Genomic DNA, 23303 nt, shown 5'->3' on the forward strand with positions numbered 1-23303 from the left:
CTAGGCTAACCTCAAAAGGTGACCATGGATGTGTTACTCATTTTAAAGTTGAATAAATACCGTTACATTAGTTTGTAAATAGCCTTAACTTTACAAAAGTTATATTGAATATTTCTTTGTTTGTCAAAGCAACCAAATATCAACATTTGGAGGAGATGTATCTTCTGCTTGCATAGTTCCATCTGTCCCACTGACGTAGTCTGGCTTTAATTCCAGTTTGTCTATAAATTAATAATTTATATGTTGGATTCACGTCTCCATCTCAGCCAAACATCTAAGTTAAAGAATGGGACTAAATCACTTTAAATCAAACTTTAAATGCACTTGAAATACAGTTTGATTTGATTTAGTCCTATTCTTTAAAGCTGCAATATGTAGCTTTTTGGACGACCGGAATGTGAGTTATAGATCTGTCATTCTCATTGAGAGCAAGTCTAAGAAGCGGTAGATCTATTCTATGTGCGCTATTTCTATGTTCTTAAGTTCTTAAGTTTAGTTTTTGCGTCTTTTCCTTTTGGTTTTGTACACCAGCTTCAAACAGAAAATACAATATTTTTGGTTGTGGAAAATAAATTGCAATTGGCTTAGAACAGGGCAGCAAGGCTGGCCCTTAAAAGTACACGGAGAGATTTAAAGATTTAAAAAACTGATAAAAATACACCTTATAGAACAACGGGGACTGTGAAGAGACACACACAAAGGTACATACACATGCATACGCATACATTGTGATATTGTTGTATGGTGGTATTAAACATTTTGTATTGTAGACATGTAGTGGTGTAATAATGTTATATGAGGTACTGTTTTACCTTTTGATTGATATGTAATGTAAGTGCTTTAATATGGTTGGACCCCAGGAAAAGCAGCAGCTAATGGGGATCCCTATTTTATACAAATACAAATACAAACTTTGATTCTATACAAGTAAAGTCCAACAAAATCCAACTTATTATATGGTACAGTATGTACACGGGCTCCATGATGAAAAAACATAAGGTTCTTGAACATTTAAAGAGATTGCTAGCAAATGTGGTTTTCATGCAAGGGTTACATAAAAAAAAATATGAGAAATTTAATATTTAAAGAGGAGCTGGGTTGGAGAGGCCTTTGCTGCCACCTACTGTAGTAATAGGAGAGGTGCAGGCATCCTGATAAACAAGAATACACCCTTTTCCCTTATATCCCACCACATGGTCCAAGAAGGAAGTTTTCTATTTTGAATTGTACCTTACATGGTGAAAAATACACATTGATTTCATTGTACGGCTTAAAGTGATCCTATGGACATATACTCCAATCTCCACTGTGGAGCTTTGCAGCTCCTTCAGGGTTATCTCTGGTCTCTTTGTTGCCTCTCTGATTAATGCCCTCCTTGCCTGGTCCGTGAGTTTTGGTGGGCGGCCCTCTCTTGGCAGGTTTGTTGTGGTGCCATATTCTTTCCATTTTTTTTACAACGGATTTAATGGTGCTCCGTGGGATGTTCAAAGTTTCTGATATTTTTTTATAACCCAACCCTGATCTGTACTTCTCCACAACTTTGTCCCTGACCTGTTAATAGAGCTCCAAGGTCTTCATGGTGCTGCTTGCTTGGTGGTGCCCCTTGCTTAGTGGTGTTGCAGACTCTGGGGCCTTTCAGAACAGGTGTATATATACTGAGATCATGTGACAGATCATGTGACACTTAGATTGCACACGGGTGGACTTTATTTAACTAATTATGTGACTTCTGAAGGTAATTGGTTGCACCAGATCTAATTTAGGGGCTTCATAGCAAAGTGGGTGAATACATATGCACGCACCACTTTTCCGTTATTTTTTTACAAGTTATGTTTTTCATTTCACTTCACCACTATTTTGTGTATGTCCATTACATGAAATCCAGATAAAAAATTTATTTATATTACAGGTTGTAATGCAACAAAATAGGAAAAACGCCAAGGGGGATGAATAGTGATATCGGATCATTCTCCTGTTATCACGCCCTGGCTCTGGGGACTCTTGTATGTTGAGCCAGGGTGTTAGTTTCTTTGTGTAGTGTCTATGTTTCGTTTTCTATGTTCTGTTCTAGGTTATGTGTTTCTATGTTGGCCGGGGTGGTTCTCAATCAGAGGCAACGTGAATCAGCTGTTGCTTGTTGTCTCTGATTGGGAACCATACTTAGGCAGCCTGTTGTGCACTTGTGTTTTGTGGGATCTTGTTCCGTGTAGGTTTGTGTATGACCGAGGACTTCACGTTTCGTTTTGTTGTTTTGTATCGTGTTGCTAGTACACTATTAAAGAGATGTACGCATATCACACTGCGCCTTGGTCCGGTTCTTATAACGAACGTGACACCTGTATGATGCTTAATTATACCAACAGAAAATACACTTAGTGACAGTGTAGGCTCGGCCCTAAATTATGTGTTCTCTGTCACTTGGAGTTGCATGGCAAATGGTCCAGGAACAAAGAACAATGCCCAAGGGACTAGTCAGCCCTTCCCCCTCTGAGGGGTCAAATGTATCTCTGTTACAGTATCCAGAGGCAGTGGCGGCTGGCCGATAGAGGGCGCTAGGGCGCCGCCCCCTTAAATAAAATTATTTTACAAAATAAAAAAATAAAAAAATAAAAATAATAATAATAATAATAAAAACATCAGTATGTCAATATTTGTGTGTTTGAAATATGGAATGCACACAGTAATATGTGTAAGATATGATAGAAAATCATATTCGCAACCTTTCCTCTGCCTGTCAAACGCCTCGTCAGCTCTGGGCGATACAGAAAGTGCCCCGAGGAGGCGGGTCTACGTAGCAGTTAAGCCAATTGCTAATTTAAGATATGAATGTATGACATAAAATGTAGTCAATAAGCGATCTTAAATCGAATCCAAGGAGGGCGATTATTTTATCGCCCCAAGCTCGCCCCTGATAAAATAAGGACCGGGGTCCAGTGACGCCATTTTTACTAGACAACAATGGCGAACGCAAACGTTACTCCTCCAAGACCCAACCCTAACTCGGTGAAATCTCTCCTCCAAGATCCGTTTGAGAGGAGAACTTTGTCAGAGAAAGTTCGGGTGAAAGAGCTGGGCCCAGATCAACCTGACCTCTCAATCAGACAGCAGGCTAGCGAGAAAGGGAAGCAGTATATGCGCGGCTTCTCCCGTAGCTGGTACACCAGGAAGGCTTGGCTAGCTGGGTGCACTGATGCTAATGCTTTATTTTGCTTTCCGTGCTTGCTTTTTAAAACGACGGGGTCAGATTCAGCATGGACAGGTACCGGAGTGAGGGATATGAAGCACCTGTCAGAGAAGGTAAAGAAACATGAGAACACCAGGGCACACATGGACAACTCTGTAAAGCTAGCTGTATTAGGAAGGGTGAACATTGCTACGCAGCTGGATGACGGCCACAGGATTGCGGTGAGGAAACACAATGAGGAGGTGGATAAAAACAGGCACATTCTATCCAAAATTATCGATTGTGTGAAGTTCTGTGGGGCTTTTGAGTTGGCCTTGCGTGGGCACGAGGAGACTGACTCCTCAGACAACCCCGGCATTTTCCGGGGCTTAGTGGATTTTGTTGCCTCCCTCGACAGTGTGCTGGAGGAGCACCTGAAGACAGCTACCGTTTTTAAGGGCACGTCAAAGACGATACAGAACGAGCTGTTGGACTGTATGCTGTCAATGCTTAAGGATTACATCCTGGAGGAAGTAAAGAGTGCTGATTTTATCACCATTCAAGCTGACGAGACGACTGACGTTTCCACCCACTGCCAGTTGGTGCTTGTGTGAGTGATTATCATAGAGCCGTCACAATTATATTTGTTTTAGTATTTTAAAAGGAAAGAGAAGACACAATCAGACGTTGATAATAATGCAGGAAAGTACTACACAGTTTGTAATAATTATTCAGGTGTCCACCAGGTCAATTTCTAGAAGAGGCCTAGTTGTTATTGAATATTAACTTTATTGCTAAGTGAACAGCAGAACAAAATGATGTTGCATCCCTCTCACAAATGTAATAGAAAAAGGCTTTAAAACGTAATAACATCAGTTAATTATGTACATCACAGGTTAAAAGCAGTTACTAGACATAGTTTGTGTGTATATACACACTGTCTGTCTGTCTGTCTGTCTATATATATATATATATATATATATATAAAAGTCACTGGTTGTGTGTTGAGGGGGAATTACAGTGAGTTAAGAAGTCTGATTGCAAGTTATCAAATTAAACTTTATTTTTTGGACCCAGGGCCTCAATTCCCTCTTTGTGTGGGCACAGCGTATCTGACGAGCAGCAACAGCCCATCAAGCGACGGAGGATGCTGGGACCAGGAGAACAACAGAGGTTGGCTATAGAGGTAAGTTGTGATGTAATTGTCAGTGTTTCCCACCTAGAACTTTTTTCAGGCCTGGTAGTATGTAGCCAAAACCCTGAACAATCAGCACCTTGGTAATCATATACTTGAGTTGGACATAGGCATGTGTCAGTCAGGATCACTTGCATCAAAATAGCTTAATTGCAAATTAAAGCTGATGATGTATCTTTTACAGGTATGTGATACCATCCTGAGTCATGCCAAAGAGAGGTTCTCCTTCACCCAGCACCTCATCAGCGCAACACTATTGCACGGAGAGTTGTTCCCACAACACAGTGTGAAGTTCCCCGATACAGCGCTTGAAACAACCGTGGAGGCGTACCCCATGTTGAACAAGGCCAAGCTCAAAACCGAACTGTCCCTCATCTATGAGAACAGTGAGTTCAAGGCTTGTAGTGGTGCAGTGCCCCTGTACCAGTTCTTCATGGAGAACAACCTTCAGAGCACTTTCACAGAGACTGCCAGCCTCCTCAAGATCCTCATCACCACACCCATGACAACTGCTGAGTCAGAATGGTGCTTCTCTACACTGAAAAGGATCAAGACCTTCCTGAGAAACAGCATGACACAGGATCGCCTGAACGCTCTGGCCATGCTCTCCATGGAGAAGAAACTTGTCAGGGACATTCCTGACTTTAATCAAAGGGTCATTGAGAGGTTTGCCACTCAGAAGGACAGACGGGCAAAATTCCTGTACAAATAAGATGACAGACACACACACACAGAGCAGCTCTGGCCGCATGTTTCTTTGTATATAGTTGACCTTAGCATAAAAAATCCAGTTATATATGGTACTCTAGAAAGTCTTAATAGTGTCTTTGCTAATATTACTGTATATAGGTTGTTTTGTATCAATTAATTGTTGCAGTTCTGGAGCACATTAACAATTAGTCACATTTAGTATGATCATAAAATACTGTATGCTATTCTTCCAGTCAAAGGTTTGAGTTCATCCACTTGATATCCATTTCTATATTATACATCCTTTTATACAGTGTAAGATTTCCTATAAACTTTATAATAATTTCATGTTATTGTCCACTTTCCACTCTGTTCTGACAGCATGCCTGTTGCGTTGCCTGTTTACTACCAATGGTGAAAAGTTCACTTTAAATGCAAATGAAAGGCTTGGGTTTGTGTAATATGTTTTTGTGTAAGAATGCCTCAACTTTTTAATATTGGCATTAAATAATTACTGAATGTTTCACTGAGCACTGCTGTCCTGCAGTTTGTGTTAAAATATATCGCGATGGTTACAGGAAAAAAAAAGTATGGCACAGCCCCACCGAGAATATTTTTCACCAGCCGCCACTGTCCAGAGGACTGACTATTGTGACAGAATAATGCTATAGTATCCATTTTTGGTATTTATCTGAAACTTGTTCACTGAGGATAACTCTGATGCTATCTATATGTATCTATGATCTCTGTGGTAACTTGTATCTGTACAGAGTGAACTCTAAATTACTCTCAAAGAGGGTTTATTGTCCTCTCAGGAATTCTGTCTGATTTACATTGTACAATGTTAATTCAATATCTGCCTTTGATATAGACAATTCTCAGACCAATTCTTGCTAGTCAACGTCAACTCATTACCTAATTCTTGCTTGTATATTTTAATTATCTTTATGGAGTCAGATAAACATTTTAATAGGCTAATTGCTTTGTCTTATTACGTGTCACATGTGAGGTTATTATAATATCATATATAGCCAACTGTATATACACATGTCAAATATTACACTACAACAAAATGTGGAGAATTATATTCAAGACCCAACATGTATTAAATACATAAACAAAAAAATGTAAACCTTTACCATTACAAATATAGACAAAAGCTGCCCCCTGACATAATTTGGGATGCTTTTAAGGCGTGCATTAGCGGAATGATACTCTCATACAAAAACGTTAAATCTAGAAATTCGTGAAAAATAAAAAATAAATCACCATCTTAGAAAAAAAGTATTTACAAAGTAAAGAAGAAAACAACATTTCTGACTTTAAGCAGGAATATTATCTTTTATTTTTGAAGAAAGCCAACAACTAGAGGTTAAACTCAAATAAAACATACTATTTAATGGCAAATAAATGTGGTAAACACCTCGCAGCCCTCACAAAATGAATACACACCAAGCCAGTTATAGTTTTAAAAGATAAGGATACAAATGATTTAATTAGAAACAACAACGCTATTAATAACATTTTTAAAAGCTTCTATGAAAATCTATATAAATCAGAATGAAACAACAGTTGGCATGATCCTACAGCCTTCTTAGATTCAACAACCCTGAAGCAACTATAAGCAGACTAAAAATAATCACTAAAATTAGAAATCACCCAAAATGAAATGTTAGACACTGTTCAAACTTAAACCGTCTTGAATGGCCTTTTCTAATCAAAACTTTGGAAGTCTTCAACTTTCCAGTTGAAATAATACATTTCATAAAAATGTTATATAAATATCCAAAAAGCAAATAATGCATTATCTGATGAATTTACTTTCGAAAGGGGCACAAGACAGGGATGCCCTCTCTCCCCCCTCCTGTTTGCACTGGCAATTGAACCGCTTGCAGAAAGAATTAGACAGGACCATGAGTAAACCGATTTGCCAACAATCTCCTGATGTACCTGACAAATATTGAAAACTCAATGTCCCCTTTGTTAAAAATATTTTCAGAATACTCTAAAATCTCAGGATATAAAATAAATGTAAAACTGAAATAATGGCAACAGGAAAAATAAAAAACATATTCATGATGTACAACAAAGTGGACCACAAAAAATATTAACGTTTTTATATAAATGTTTTGTAATGCTGAAGACATTATTTAAAAAAGTATACTCGGTCATAACAGACTTTATATGGGCAAATAAAACTCATACAATAAAAAGGAAAGTTTTACATCTTCCTATGTCTGACGGTGGTTTTAACCTTTGTTACGTTCTCCCCTCGGGTGTAGTTTGTCTGAGGAGGAGACGTAAATGCCTGTGCCTGCGCACACAAGGTAAACTAGATGGACGGGGAAGAAATGTGGGGTGTAATAATATATAATATATATTATGCCATTTAGCAGACGCTTTTTATCCAAAGCGACTTACAGTCATACATTTTTTTTTTGTATATGGGTGGTCCCGGGGATCGAACCCACTACCCTGGCGTTACAAGCACAGTGCTCTACCAGCTGAGCTACAGAGGACCACCAGTAATGAACTAAAATAACCAGACAACAACCAGATCTCAAGGTTAGTCCTCGGGGGATGTTTAGTAAGGTATTTAAAATATACAACACCCACAAAGAAACAGTAATGAAACAAAAATCAATCAAACAAACCAGGGAAGGTAAGAGAAAGGAATATTTGGGAACGGGGTCCAATTAATAAAAATAAACAAAAGGTCCCTCCTCTTCTACACACCTAATCCTTCCTATCACACTCTAAACCCTATCCCACTTTCCTACCTGTTTACCAAAAAATACAGAATGTACACCCATGGGCAGATCTACCTTTCCATTCTCCAGGAACAAGGTAGGGTGGAGTACCGCAGGAGGACAGGCTGGAACACAAAGAAAGATAAATGAACACAACCAACACCCAGACAGCCAAACAACAAGTGTCCTCTACCCCCCTCTTCGAGCTCACACGGAAAACAGGTATACTCTCGTCAATCAGCTACAGCTGCCAGGACTGCGGACCGAAGCCACGCCCACCATCGTCAGCCGCAACTCAGCACACCTGTAATGCCCAGAACACACAGACACACTACACAGGAAAATGGGGAGAAAGAAAAACACGTCACACGTAACAACCTTCCAGACTTGGAATTTTATCAACTCGCCACCCAAGGCTTTTATTTGTGACATATTGTTAAATGCACTAAAGAGAAACAATGGGTACATATGGAAGAAACTGAAACGTATTCTACAAGAACCAATATCCCTATAAACACACCCCTATGGAACAATCTTTGGATAGCTTTTCAGAATTCACCGATAAATTGGCCCACATGGAAAACTAAAGAAACCGTAAATGAGGTGGTAGTAGGAAAGAAGGTTTTTTCCATGTCAGAATTAAAAAGCAGTTTTGGACTGACCAATGTAGACATTTTCAAATATATGCAACTTAAAAGTTTTATATCACGAAATTTCGACCTGAACGCTTTTGGACATCAGAGCAATGTTGAGGGAATCCTATTTGAGTCAGAAAAAGATACTCATATGATAGGTAAGAAATACAAAACCTTGCAGAGAGCCGATCCAACTGACAATCTCTTAGAAAAAATATATAAACTATTAAACCAAGACTTAAAAATAACTGATATTGGCACAAGATGGAGGGAGTGTTGGAACATACCTAACTAAATTACAGTTAACTAAAATGTACGCTTAATCCAGTATAAACCAATGTACAGAATTTATTGCACAAGAAACAACATTCACAAATTCTACAGCACAACAGCAGAGTCGTGTCTGAAGTGTAAAACTAACAATTACTCAATAATTCATGCCTTCTGGGCACGCTATAAAGTACAGAAGTTATGGGTGGAGTTAGAAAGACTCGCTGTCAGAAATGTTACTATGTAAATGTACTTTTAATCCGTCTATCTGAATATTTCAAGACATTGCATACAGTGAGGGAAAAAAGTATTTGATCCCCTGCTGATTTTCTAAGTTTGCCCACTGACAAAGACATGATCAGTCTATCATTTTAATGGTAGGTTTATTTGAACAGTGAGAGACAGAATAACTACAAAAAAATCCAGAAAAACGCATGTCAAAAATGTTATAAATTGACTTGCATTTTAATGAGGGAAATAAGTATTTGACCCCTCTGCAAAACATGACTTAGTACTTCGTGGCAAAACCCTTGTTGGCAATCACAGAGGTCAGACGTTTCTTGTAGTTGGCCACCAGGTTTGCACACATCTCAGGAGGGATTTTGTCCCACTCCTCTTTGCAGATCTTCTCTAAGTCATTAAGGTTTCGAGGCTGACATTTGGCAACTCAAACCTTCAGCTCCCTCCACATATTTCCTATGGGATTAAGGTCTGGAGACTGGCTAGGCCACTCCAGGACCTTAATGTGCTTCTTCTTGAGCCACTCCTTTGTTGCCTTGGCCGTGTGTTTTGGGTCATTGTCATGCTGGAATATCCATCCTCGACCCATTTTCAATGCCCTGGCTGAGGGAAGGAGGTTCTCACCCAAGATTTGACGGTACATGGCCCCATCCACCGTCCCTTTGATGCGGTGAAGTTGTCCTGTTCCCTTAGCAGAAAAACACCCCCAAAGCATAATGTTTCCACCTCCATGTTTGACGGTGGGGATGGTGTTCTTGGGGTCATAGGCAACATTCCTCCTCCTCCAAACACGGCGAGTTGAGTTGATGCCAAAGAGCTCGATTTTGGTCTCATCTGACCACAACACTTTCACCCAGTTCTCCTCTGAATCATTCAAATGTTCATTGGTAAACTTCAGACGGGCCTGTATATGTGCTTTCTTGAGCAGGGGGACCTTGCGGGCGCTGCAGGATTTCAGTCCTTCACGGTGTAGTGTGTTACCAATTGTTTTCTTGGTGACTATGGTCCCAGCTGCCTTGAGATCATTGACAAGATCCTCCCGAGTAGTTCTGGGCTGATTCCTCACCGTTCTCATGATTATTGCAACTCCACGAGGTGAGATCTTGCATGGAGCCCCAGGCCGAGGGAGATTGACAGTTCTTTTGTGTTTCTTCCATTTGTGAATAATCACACCAATTGTTGTCACCTTCTCACGAAGCTGCTTGGCGATGGTCTTGTAGCCCATTCCAGCCTTGTGTAGGTCTACAATCTTGTCCCTGACATCCTTGGAGAGCTCTTTGGTCTTGGCCATGGTGGAGAGTTTGGAATCTGATTGATTGATTGCTTCTGTGGACAGGTGTCTTTTATACAGGTAACAAGCTGAGATTAGGAGCACTCCCTTTAAGAGTGTGCTCCTAATCTCAGCTCGTTACCTGTATAAAAGACACCTGGGAGCCAGAAATCTTTCTGATTGAGAGGGGGTCAAATACTTATTTCCCTCATTAAAATGCAAATAAATTTATAACATTTTTGAAATGCGTTTTTCTGGATTTCTATGTTGTTATTCTGTCTCTCACTGTTCAAATAAACCTACCATTAAAATTATAGACTGATCATTTCTTTGTCAGTGGGCAAACGTACAAAATCAGCAGGGGATCAAATACTTTTTTCCCTCACTGTATGAGGGTGCGGTGAGATGCCCAATTGGTTGGACAATATTATTTTTCTCGCTTATAATGAAGAAGCTATTACTTAAATACTGGAAGTCAAATGTTACTCCAACGTTAAAAGAATGGAAGAATCAAATGCTTTATTATTTAAATATTGAAAAAGATTTCTGCGTGTAATCTTGTTTCTACAGACAGAAACAACATAACACAATCTGAAGTAATGTGGGTCATTGGAAGTATGTCTGGCTCTGCCAAGTATGTCTGGTTTTTGTTTGATTTTATAGTATACAGTCATACCCTGGATCTACACTTAACAAAAATATAAACGCAACATGCAACAATTTCTAAGATTTTACTGAGTTACAGTTCATATAAATATGTCAATTGAAATAAATTCCTTAGGCCCTAACCTATGGATTTCACATGACTGGGAATACAGATATGCATCTGTTGGTCACAGATACTTTACAAAAAAAGGTAGGGGCGTAGATCAGAAAACCAGTCAGTATCTGGTGTGACCACCATTTGCCTCATGCAGCGCAATACATCTCCTTCAAATAGAGTTGATCAGGCTGTTGATTGTGGCCTGTGGAATGTTGTCCCACTCCTCTTCAATGGCTGTGCCAAGTTGCTGGATATTGGCGGGAACTGGAACACGCTGTCATACACGTTGATCCAGAGCATCCCAAACATGCTCAATGGGTGACATGTCTGGTTACTATGCAGGCCATGGAAGAACTGGGACATGTTCAGCTTCCAGGAATTGTGTACAGATCCTTGCGACATGGGGCAGTGCATTATCATGCTGAAATATGGGGTGATGGCGGCGGATGAATGGCACAACAATGGGCCTCAGGATCTCCTCATGGTATCTCTGTGCATTCAAACTGCCATTGATAAAATGCAATTGTATTTGTTGTCCGTAGCTTATGCCTGCTCATACTATAACCCCACGCCACCACGGAGCACTCTGTTCACAACGTTGACATCAACTAACTGCTCGCCCACACGACGCCATGCATGTTGTCTGCGGTTGTGAGGCCGGTTGGACGTACTGTCAAATTCTCTAAAACGACGTTGGAGGCGGCTTATGGTAGATAAATTAACATACAATTATCTGGCAACAGCTCTGGTGTACATTCCTGCAGTCAGCATGCCAATTGTACCTTCCCTCAAAACTTGAGACATCTGTGGCATTGTGTTGTGTGACAAAACTGCACATTTTAGAGAAATAAGCTTTTTGTGCATATGGAAAATGTCTAGGATCTTTAATTTCAGCTCGTGAAACATGGGACCAACACGTTACATGTTGTGTTTATATTTTTGTTCAGTGTAGAATCTAGTGGGATGTAACTAGACAGTTCTTCAGTTTGTTATAGAGGGAGAATATGATGAGGCTTTCCAATTGATGGCTATACATTTATTTGCAGCAATTAGACCTAGATCACAAAACTTTATCTGATATTGATCGCCAATATTAATCCCGGAGAGGGATGGATATAAGTTCCTAGACACAATGAAATGACATATACATACTGTACATTATGCCAACATGGTTTTAGTTTGTCACAGGACAAATATGTAATATGTAATGTAATTAAACGCTCTAGGTAAGGTGGGGTTATTACAAATAGGGTGCCTGTCGATATTAGTTCTTTCCAACGGTGTACATTTTCCCAAATACAAATGGAATTGAGAATGATTGGATCCTCAGAATTTTTTTCTTCAATGTCTTGGACCTGAAGTAGTGAATCTATTTTAGATCACAGGGTAGTACATTAATGGATTCGATACTCCTCCATGCATGAGGATAATCTGCTGTCCGTTGTGAACACATTTGTGCAGCCCAGTAATACATCTTCATTTTTTATTGTAGCAGACGCTCTTATCCAGAGCAATTAGGTTTAAGTGCCTTGCTCAAGGGCACATCGACAGATTTTTCACCCAGTCGGCTCGGGGATTAGAACCAGCGACCTTTCGGTTACTGGCACAACGCTCTTAACCGCTTAACCACTAAGCTACCTGCCGCCCGCTCACATGAGGTAGTCCAAGACCTCCAGCTTCATAAGGAAAGTGTAAAACAGTCAATATGACTCTTGAGGTCTTTCCATTTCAAATAAAGTTGGAGAGCAGTCCATTTATTTTATTTTAAAAGTTGGATGGAATTGAAACTGTCAAGGTCTGGAATAAATACATTAATTTTGATCATGTTGGCCATACCTTACATAGAAATAGGGAGAGTAATTGATTTTATATGCCTCCTCCATATTGCATGGTATCAGTACACCCAGGTATTTAATATGTGTCTGTCCATTTCCACTTAAATGTACTTTCTAAGTTTGAAATGTCATAATTAGAAATGGGCATTATTTCAGTTTTCTCCCGATTCACTTTGAATCCTGACACAGCACCATATGTGTCCAACAGAAGTAAAACAAATGACAGAGAATGTTCTGTTGTTCTGGTAAATAAAGTAAAATGTAATCCGCATATAACGATGTCACATGTTGATCTCCACCAATCTCTGTGCCCCCGGATTGAGCCATGAGTTCTCGTTATTGACGCTAGGGGTTCTGTGGCTAATGAAAATAAATAACCAGACAGAGAGCATCTTGTCCCTCTTGTTAACTTAAATGGCTCAGAGATCTGTCCATTTGTTCGTATTAATGCTTTGGGGGATTTATACAATAGCTCAAACCAGGAAATAAATACCAGACCAAAACCAACCATTTTTAAGACAGCCACCAAATGTGCCCATTCCACCCTATCAAATGTTTTTTTCAGCATCTATTGATACTGCCACTTTTGGAGCGTTCAAGTTCTTGGTATGATTATATATTGAAAAAACAGCTGAGATTGTCTGAAGACATCCTGCTCCATAAAAACCCTGTTTGATCAGAGTGAATCAACTTTTGTATTACTGTTTCTATGTGAAAAACCAATACCTTAGCAATGATTTTATAATCCACATTCAGAAGTGATACTGGATCCTTATCTTTCTTTTATGTAGGTGGATTGTAGCCAAACATAGTGACTGGGGAACCTCATTTTTCTCTACAGCTGTTGTGAGTAACATAGACTTAAGTAATTTGGGACGAAAGTGTCTATACAATTCCACTGGGAATCCATCATTACCAGGAGATTTCCCATTTTGTAGATTATTGATGGCCTCCAACAGTTCATCTGGGGTAATGTTTCTATATTAATTTTCTCTGGTTCACTTATAATTGGTAAAATTGTCTATATCCCCCTTTGAACTTTTGTTTTCTGATCAATACAGTTTGTGATAAAATGTTTTTAAAGACTGAGTTAATTTCAGAAGGATCCATTGTTATGCTACCATCTGGGGTTTGAATGCTATTGGATGGTACGTTCCTCTTCGTCTTTCTTAGTTTGCCAAGCATTTTCCCTGTACTTTCAGAACCTACACCCAAACGAGGGCACTACGTTCATCCACCTCTGGCCTGCTAACCCCCCCTACCACTACGGAAGCACAGTTCCCGCTCAGCCCAGTCAAAGTCCATCACAGAGCTTCATGGTTTTTGCGACTGCACTTGAAGAAACTTTCAAAGTTCTTGAAATGTTCCGTAATGACTGACCTTCATGTCTTAAAGTAATGATGGACTGTCGTTTCGCTTTTCTTATTTGAGCTGTTCTTGCCATAATATGGACTTGGTCTTTTACCAAATAGGGCTATCTTCTGTATACCTTGTCACAACACAACTGATTGGCTCAAACGCATTAAGAAGGAAAGAAATTACACAAATTAACTTTTAACAAGGCACACCTCTTAATTTAAATGCATTCCAGGTGACTACCTCATGAGCTGGTTGAGAGAATGCCAAGAGTATGCAAAGCTGTCATCAAGGCAAAGGCTGGCTATTTGAAGAATCTCAAATATAAAATATATTTTATAGATTTGATGTCTTCACTATTATTCTGCAATGTAAAAAATAGTAAAGATAAAGAAAAACCCTTGAATGAGTAGGTGTTTCCAAAATGTCCATTGCAACTACTTGGCATGTTAGCTAACCCTTCCCCTAACCCTAACCTTAACCCTTTTATCTACACTTAACCCTAACCTTAACCATTTTAGCTAACCCATCCCCTAACCCTAACCCTAACCTTAACCCTTTAACCTAACTCCTAAACTTAACCCTAACATTAACCCTAAACCCTAACCCTAACCCCTAGGCTGCGTTCCAAACACTTAAAAGACACACCCTCTCCCCTCAGCCCTCAAATAAATGAAGTGGACACTTCTGATGACGTATCATGACGTCTGATGAGTTGACACTTGCAGGGCAAGGGGCGAGGGAGGAATGAATTGATTTTAAATGGACCGCCCTTGCCCGGGAATTCGTCAGTAGTTCGTCCCACGGTTGTGTTTTCAGTCGTCATGGAACCACCGGTAGCTGTTGTGTGTTCTTTATATGCGCTACAGTCAATTATGATCGCGTTTCGTATCTTGGCTGGAAGACAACGCATCCGCAGACATCGAATACTAGCCATCCAATTATATCAGGTAAATCAAAAAATTATTATAAGTGTGATGTCAGGGAAAGTTGTATGTGCTAGCTAACATTTCCAAAAGCTAACCGAACAAAAACATTATTACTTTTTACGATACTTTTTTTGTGCCGTCATGTGCATTAGTAGCACAATTTCTAACTTATTTACATTTGTTTTTACTTACTTATGTTGACTTAATCCATATTGATGTTGGTTTTAAGTTTTGGCAGACTTTTCTTAGCGGATGTACAATCATCGCGAATTGAAATATGGGGCCCTGGAGTGAACGTACTTGTACACTCACATACGATCACAAACGAGGGCTGAGGGGCTTATGTTGCCAACTTCCCCTTTCTTGGCTAATTGTTTGGAACGACGGCAAAGATGACCGCAGGGATTCCCCCAAGGGCATAAGGCGAGGGTAAGTGGAGGAGGGTGTGTCTTTTACGTGTTTGAAACGCAGCCCTAGCCTAGCTAACGTTAGCAAGCTAGCTAACGTTAGCCACCTAGGCACCTAGCTAGAATTCGTAACATATTATAGGTTTTGCAAATTCGTAACATATAATACGAATTGCAATTCGTAACATATCATACGAAATGGGTGATGGAAATCCACAAATTATTACATACCATGCGAAACGTAACATATCATACTAAATGGAGTGTTGCATATTTATGTACAGAATAATACGAAATGCTCTGAGACCAGGTTGTGACGCCATACCCACTGCCTAAGTTCAGCCATGCCTCCCTGTTCTCTGCCCCCTTGTGGTCAAGATTATAAATGCATCCCTCACAACTTGCATTGTTCCTACTCCTTTGTAAACAGCAGCTATAACTCCCCATACTGAAGAAACCTGAGCTCCTCACCAACTACAGACCAAACTCAAATGTATTATTATTAGTAGTAGTAGTAGTAGTACTGCAATACCATTGTGTCCAATGGAGGTCCAAAACTGTTTTTGACTTTCATATGCTGGGTCATGACAGTCCCTGATGGCTATGTCAATAACTAATACAGCTAGAACCTCATAGTCATAGTGTTTCTATTCGCAAACCATTCTACTGATATCAAAAGCACCTTAACTCTAGGTCAGGCTTCAAGTGAGGCCTACCTTTTCTGCCATGTAGTGGGGGGGAGGGGCACGTTTATGAATTGTTAATTGGATAATGGTTAGGGTTATGTCTAGGGTTGAGGCCCGAACCCTGACCCTAACCTTAACACTAACCCAGTTTATCTAAACTCTCCCCGAACCCTGACCCTAACCTTAACCCTAACCCAGTTTATCTAAACTCTCCCCGAACCCTGACCCTAACCTTAACCCTAACCCAGTTTATCTAAACTCTCCCCGAACCCTGACCCTAACCTTAACCCTACATACACTCTTAGAAAAACGCTAGCTTCGTCTCCACATCTTGGCTCAACTTTAAATATAGCCATAGGGTTAGGGATAAGGTTAGGGTTAAGGTTAGGGTTAGAGTTAGGGTTAGGGTTAAGGTTAGGGTTAGGGTTAAGGTTAGGGTTAGGGTTAGGGTTAGGGTTAGGGTTAGGGTTAGGATTAGGGTTAGAGTTAGGGTTAGGGTTCGGGTTGAGGGTTAGGGTTAGGGTTAGGGTTAGGGTTAGGGTTAGGGTTAGGGTTATGGTTATGGTTAAGGTTAGGGTTAGGGTTAGGGTTATGGTTGGGGTTGAGGTTGGAGAAAGGGTGGAGCCGGTATGTGGAGATGAAGTGAGAGTTAGGGTTAGGGTTGAGGGTTGAGGGTTAGGGTTAGGGTTAGGGTTATGGTTAAGGTTAGGGTTAGGGTTAGGGTTGAGGGTTAGGGTTAGGGTTAGGGTTAGGGTTAGGGTTAGGATTAAGGTTGGGGTTGAGGTTAGGGTTATGGTTAGGGTTAGGGTTAGGGTTGGGGTTGAGGTTGGAGAAAGGGTGGAGCCGGTATGTGGAGATGAAGTGAGAATTAGGGTTAGGGTTAGGGTTAGGGTTAGGGTTGAGGGTTAGGGTTGAGGGTTAGGGTTAGGGTTAGGGTTAGGGTTAGGGTTAGGGTTGAGGTTGGAGAAATGGTAGAGCCAGGATGTGGACAAGAGGTTAGGGTAAGACTAGGGTTAGGGTTAGGGTTAGGGTTAGGGTTGAGGTTGGAGAAAGGGTAGAATCAGGATGTGGACAAGAGGTTAGGGTAAGACTAGGGTTAGGGTTAGGGTTAGGGTTAGGGTTAGGGTTAGGGTTAGGTTAGGGTTAGGGTTGGGGTTGAGGTTGGAGAAAGGGTAGAGCCAGGATGTGGACAAGAGGTTAAGGTAAGACTAATGGCTAGGGTTAGGGTTGAGCCAAGATGTGGAGATGAAGTGAGAGTTAGGGTTTGGGTTAGGGTTGAGGCTAGGGTTAGGGTTGAGGATTAGGGTTTTTAACCCTAAACCTAACCCTCAACCCTATTGACATACGCGTCAACCCTGTGACACTCATCTATTCCAATTTACTGCAATGTATTGACGTAAACATCAATTGGTTGACACTTTTCTTTTCCCATTTACTGCAATGTATTTGTGTTTGTATTTGTATTTATTATGATCCCCATTAGCAAAATGAAGGCAGTTTATACAATCTTTAAAACATTACAATACATTCAAAGATTTCACAACACACTGTGTGCCCTCAGGCCCCTACTCCACCACTACCACATATCTACAGTACAATATCCATTTGTACGTGTGTGTATAGTGCGTATGTTATCATGTGTGTGTGTGCATGTGTCTGTGCCTATGTTTGTGTTGCTTCACAGTCCCTTCTGTTCAATAAGGTGTATTTGTATCTCTTTTTTAAATCTAATTTTACTGCTTGCATCAGTTACCTGATGTGGAATAGAGTTCCATGAATTCATGGCTCTATGTAGTACTGTGCGCCTCTCATAGTCTGTTCTGGACTTGGGGACTGTGAAGAGACCTCTGGTGGCATGTCTTGTGGGGTATGCATGGGTGTCCGAGCTGTGTGCCAGTAGTTCAAACAGACAGCTCGGTGCATTCAACATGTCAATACCTCTCATAAATACAAGTAGTAATGAAGTCAATCTCTCCTCCACTTTGAACCTGGAGAGACTGACATGCATATTATTACAGTTTTTTCTGAATGCTTAAGCGCTAATCGTGATTCTTGTAGCACAATTTCTAAAACTATTAATACGTATAGCAAAACCACTCACTGAGTTTGCAAAACTAAAAGCACAAACACTGCTTTGCACTCAGTTTACAATTTTGTAACACACACTTTGCAAAACTGTAGGCACAATTCACTGCACAACACTCTTTTGCAGAACTTTAAACACAACTCACTGCTTACACTCAATTACCAAATTTCCAACACACTCCTAGCAAAATTATACACATGTATGGCTATCATTAACACTATTTTGCCAACTGTCTGGCACACTTGCACATGTGAAAACTGTTGTAGATAATTAGTTCACTTTTCAATCAGCCTAAGCACTATACATAAGCCACAGGTAAGCTGTCTGTGTGGAGTACAATGGAAGGAGCAGTAAGAGGGAGAAGAGTGAGAATCAGAGGAGGCCGAGGAGGCCGAGGGAGAGGACGTGGAGTTGAAGAAGTCGGAGGAAGAGGACGTGGAGTTGAAGAAGCGAGAGAGTTAGAGGAAGTTAGAGGAAGAGGACAAGGAGGAGCAAGAAGAGGACGAGGAGGGGAAAGAGGAAGGGTAAGAAGAGTAAGAAATAGAATAACTGATGACATCAGAGCTACAATAGTGGACCATGTCATCAACCATGGGATGACCCTGAGGGAAGCTGGCCAACGGGTTCAGCCTAATTTGAGCCGCTACACTGTGGCAAGCATCATTAGGACATTTCGAAATGAGAATCGGTAACTACTTTGTAGCACTGCCATACTCTAATGAGAAACACAACAGTACCATACATGCAAAAATACTGAAATTGTTACTTTACAGAATTGCTAGACGTCCAGATGTTGGGGGCAGAGGAAGAATGTTCACTCCAGAGCAAGAGACCCATATAGTGAACATGGTGATTGCCAATAATGCAATAAGACTGCGCGAAATACAGCAGCGCATAATTGATAATGACACCATCTTTCAAAATATACACTGTTGAGCTGAATCTCAGGAGTGAGTCAAAGAACTACACTTCCCAGAGTGCAGCAGCAAACCGGCTGCTTGTCACCTGATCAGTCATTTTCACTGATTTGGAGCACCTGTGAAGGCATGGAGGGGCTCAGTCATTCAGAAGAACAAACTTCAGAGAGAAGACTCCAAGTTCACTCACAGGTTCAGTCCAAAGACGCCAATGGTAAATGGTTAATTCATTGAAGATATTTAGAATGTTTATTTAAATGTTTAAACTAAGTTAAGTTCATTAAAATGTTTAATTAAAATGGTAACTTTTTGTTCTGTCTTTAAAGGTTTACAACCTAATTTACTGGCTAATTTACTGGCTAATTTACTGGCAAATTTACTGGACAGACCAATCAACTGAAGGCAAACTAAAAATAAAAAAAAGATTGAGTCAGAAATTTGAGTTGTCCCTGTGTCCTTTGGATGGTGAACAAGAGGAGGACTTGACAGTTGTAAACCACGCGGAGCGGCCTGGCCCTGAGGATAAACGGCTTCAGATCCAGAAATAAGCTGTTGACGCAGAGGAAGTCAAGATGGCGGAAGATGTCCTGGGGAAGTCGGTCCAGCAGCTCAAAAAGGAGAGGACCACTGCAAAAAGCAGCTTCACCAGACAAGCCAACTTCATTTCAAGAGGAGCAAGCAGCATGCTTCAAGTGGAGTTAAAGGAGGAATTCGCTAAGCTTTCAGATTGTTTCAGAAAGATGCTTGATGCCAACGATGACTACAGGATTGGACTGGAGGCTGACATGACTGAGGATAAGGAACCAGGTCTTAATGAACAGCAAGAGGCTGACATTGATAGATCTGTAAATGAAGGTGAAACAAAGTTGGCGGAGATAAGAGACATTGTTCAAACAAACCTGTGGTCGAGGTATGGAAGGAGTGAACTTCTTGTGGCAATCCTGGAAGCAGAAAAAGCCAATGATAAAGCGGCTGATGTACCTGTGGAAAGTGCCAATTTGGAGGGCTATGAAGTGCACCTCGCTCTCTTGGACAAGAGAATAAAAGAGGCCATCTCAGCAATGTCAACATGGGAGCGATGGATCCCTGTAGGATTAAAGGACGAATTAGATGGAAGAGTCAAGGACGTAAGAGCATTCTACTACAGGCTTGAGTTGAGGAGACCTGAATTTGCCACTGCACGGACGATCAATGAGCAAGGCACAGGAGGGAAACTACTACCCCAACCGGCAACATCCACACCAATAGTGAGAATCAAGCCAATCTCTCTACCTATCTTCAATGGAAGCAAGAGAGAATATCACAGATGGAGGAAAGACTGGGAAAGGCTACAAAAGCAGGGAGAGCCATCCGGATCAACTGAAGTTAAGAAAATTCAACTCCTGGAGAGTGTGGATGACAAAATCTCAAAAGACCTCAGACTTTCACCCTACACCACTGCCGATGACATGTTCAGAGTCCTGGAGAACAGGTATGGCAACAAGTCAACCATCATAGTGGAAATCCTGGAAGAGCTGGAGAAGATGCCGCATATGAAAGGGAACCAACCAAGAAAGGTCATTGATCTCATACAATCAGTGGAGAAGGCTCTAGCAGATCTCACAGAGTTAGGAAACTCTGGAGCCATAAATAACCCACTGGTAATTAGATCCATTGAAAGCAAGTTGCCTGACTTCATTAAAAGAGACTGGGTGATGTTCATGGTTGAACCCAGAAACAATGTTACATCAGACAACCACTTTGTCATGCTCTTGAAGTTCCTGAAAAGTCAAGAAGAAATACTAGAGAGACTCGACCAGCTCAGAACTGTGGAGAAGGTGGAGAAATCAGATCGTTTGGACAAGAAGTATGACAGAAAGATTGCCTCAACAAAAACCACAAAGAAAGAAGAGCTTGATGAGGTATGTGGTGTATGTGGTGATAGTGGGCACAACAACAAAATCTTCTTCTGTAGAAAGTTCAAAAGACTTAAGCTACCTGAAAAGAAAACTGTATTGAGAAAGCTGGGAGCATGCAGAAAATGTCTCGGATGCCATGATGAAGATGGATACTGCAGAGACACTTTCCTATGCAGAAACAAAGACTGTAAAAGGGAAGTTGGTGCCCCAGACCACCATTTTTTCCTCTGCCCAAAAGGAGAAGTCAAAAGAGGGGTAGAGAGAAAGAGTGGAAAAGACGGCAAAGGTGAAAGCAAGCTAACGGAGGAACAAGAGGAGATCTTGTCTGAACTTTCCCAGGAAATGGCAGATCGATGCAGAAAGGCTTTCACCTCTTGTGACACTCGATGCTTCAGGCCAGTCTGAGCTACCGCAGAGAAATGGGCTCTCTGAACTTCCTGTCATCATGATGTTGATGCAAGTCACGGCAAATGCAGGGCAGAAGATTGGGACTTTAATTGACCTTGCTTCAGACACAAACTACATTACCCATAAGGCTGCTGAAAGACTGGGGTTAAGACATGAGAAGATAACTTTAGTTGTGCATGGGGTTGGTGGTATGACCATGGAGGTGAACACACAAAGGTATCTCCTCAAAGTCAGAGTCAAGACACCTAAAGGGACAGAGAGAGCTCATGAAATGGTCTGCTACGGCTTGGATGAAATCGCCAGAGTGCATCAAGTAATTGAACCTGAGAAGTTGAAAAAATTCTTCCCAGAAGTCAAACTTACAGAATTGGAAAGGCCAGAAGAGGTTGAACTTCTCATTAGCCACCGAGAGGGAAGACTCGCTCCCCAGAGGGTAAAAATCATCGGAGACCTCGTCTTGTGGGAGGGTCCATTGGGGAAAACAGTGGGTGGCGCACATCCCGACTTATTTGAAGAAGTGGAGGTTGCAGCATATGAGTCCAAAACACACTTCGCTCGCTCCATGAGGACAGCAGCTGTCAAATATCAAGAAATCACAAGTCCAACAACTGACACAGCCCAGCTACAGCAGGAGGATGTGACTCAGACCAAATTTACAGCTGCCAGTAACCGTGAGTTCCTTGAGTGGTGGCACTGGGACAGCATCGGAGCTGCATGTGAGCCAAGATGTGGAGGATGCCGATGTGGAAACTGTCCACCAGGAGGAAAGGAAATGACCCTGGCAGAGGAAAGGGAACTGGAGATCATTAAAGAAGGCCTCACCTACATGAAGGGGGATGCTCACACACCGGCTCCACATTGGGATGCAAAGTATCCTTGGACGGTAGTTCCAGCCTCTCTCCCGAACAACAAAAGTGCAGTCCAGGCTTGTTTCTTAAGGATGGAAAAGCAACTAAGCAGAGAGCCAGACTGGAAAGTCGCATATGCTACCCAGATCCATGAAATGGTCGAGCGAGGCGCAGCCATAAAACTCACCAACAAAATCATGGACGAGTGGGACGGACCAGTGTGGTACGTAAGCCACCTGGTGGCACCGAACCCTCATTCGGTGACAACACCGGTTCGTATTGTATGGAATAGTAGCCAGAAATACAAAGGCGTGGGTATGAATGATCTTCTTCTAAAGGGACCAGACGTTCTCAACCCTATAAGAGCTGTCTTGCTGAGGTTCAGAGAAGGGACGTATGCATCTCTAGGAGACATCAAAAAGATGTACAACTCTGTATGGCTGGAGGAGCGTGAGATGCATCTTCACAGGTTCCTCTGGAGGGACAGCCCAGATGAAGAGATAAGTGAATATGCAATAACCAGAGTCAACATTGGGGACAGACCTGCTGGTTGCATTGCTCAATTGGCTATGAGGGAAACAGCACGCCTGCCCAACTTTCTTCACTTGGAGGATGAGCGCAGAGTCATTGAAGAGGACAGTTATGTGGATGACCTCTTAACCTCCCAAAATGACCTGAATAAACTTGACAAAATCACAGCAAATGTCGAAGAGATCTTGAAAGCTGGAGGGTTCTTCCTCAAACCATGGGTCCGGTCAGGGCAAAGTGGGAGGCAAGGAATGGAGAAGGAGGTTCTAACAAAGACACAAAGTAAAACCTTAATTCTTCCAAATCAAATGAGGGACGAAGACAACAAAGCCTTGGGTATCGGCTACCAAATGGATGAAGACAAGCTCTACATGTTAACCTCAGTTAACTTTTCCAAAAGGAAAAAGAAGATGAGAGTTGGAAAAAATC

The 23303-nt window shown here is 41.3% G+C and overlaps 1 protein-coding gene across 1 annotated transcript; it reads left to right on the plus strand.

Moving 5' to 3' along the window:
* Nucleotides 1-3381: 3381 nt before the first annotated feature.
* Nucleotides 3382-5300, plus strand: LOC311117229 (uncharacterized protein; the record flags this gene model as incomplete). Its single annotated transcript, XM_084192206.1, has 3 exons — nt 3382-3773; nt 4241-4349; nt 4543-5300. Coding segments are annotated over 3 exons (1029 nt in total), but the record flags the coding sequence as incomplete, so codon positions are not given.
* Between the last annotated feature and the right edge of the window lie 18003 nt (nt 5301-23303).

The sequence above is a fragment of the Coregonus lavaretus genome (assembly GCF_964263955.1).
Source record: "Coregonus lavaretus genome assembly, contig: HAP1_SCAFFOLD_4827, whole genome shotgun sequence".
Classification (NCBI taxonomy): Eukaryota; Metazoa; Chordata; class Actinopteri; order Salmoniformes; family Salmonidae; genus Coregonus; species Coregonus lavaretus.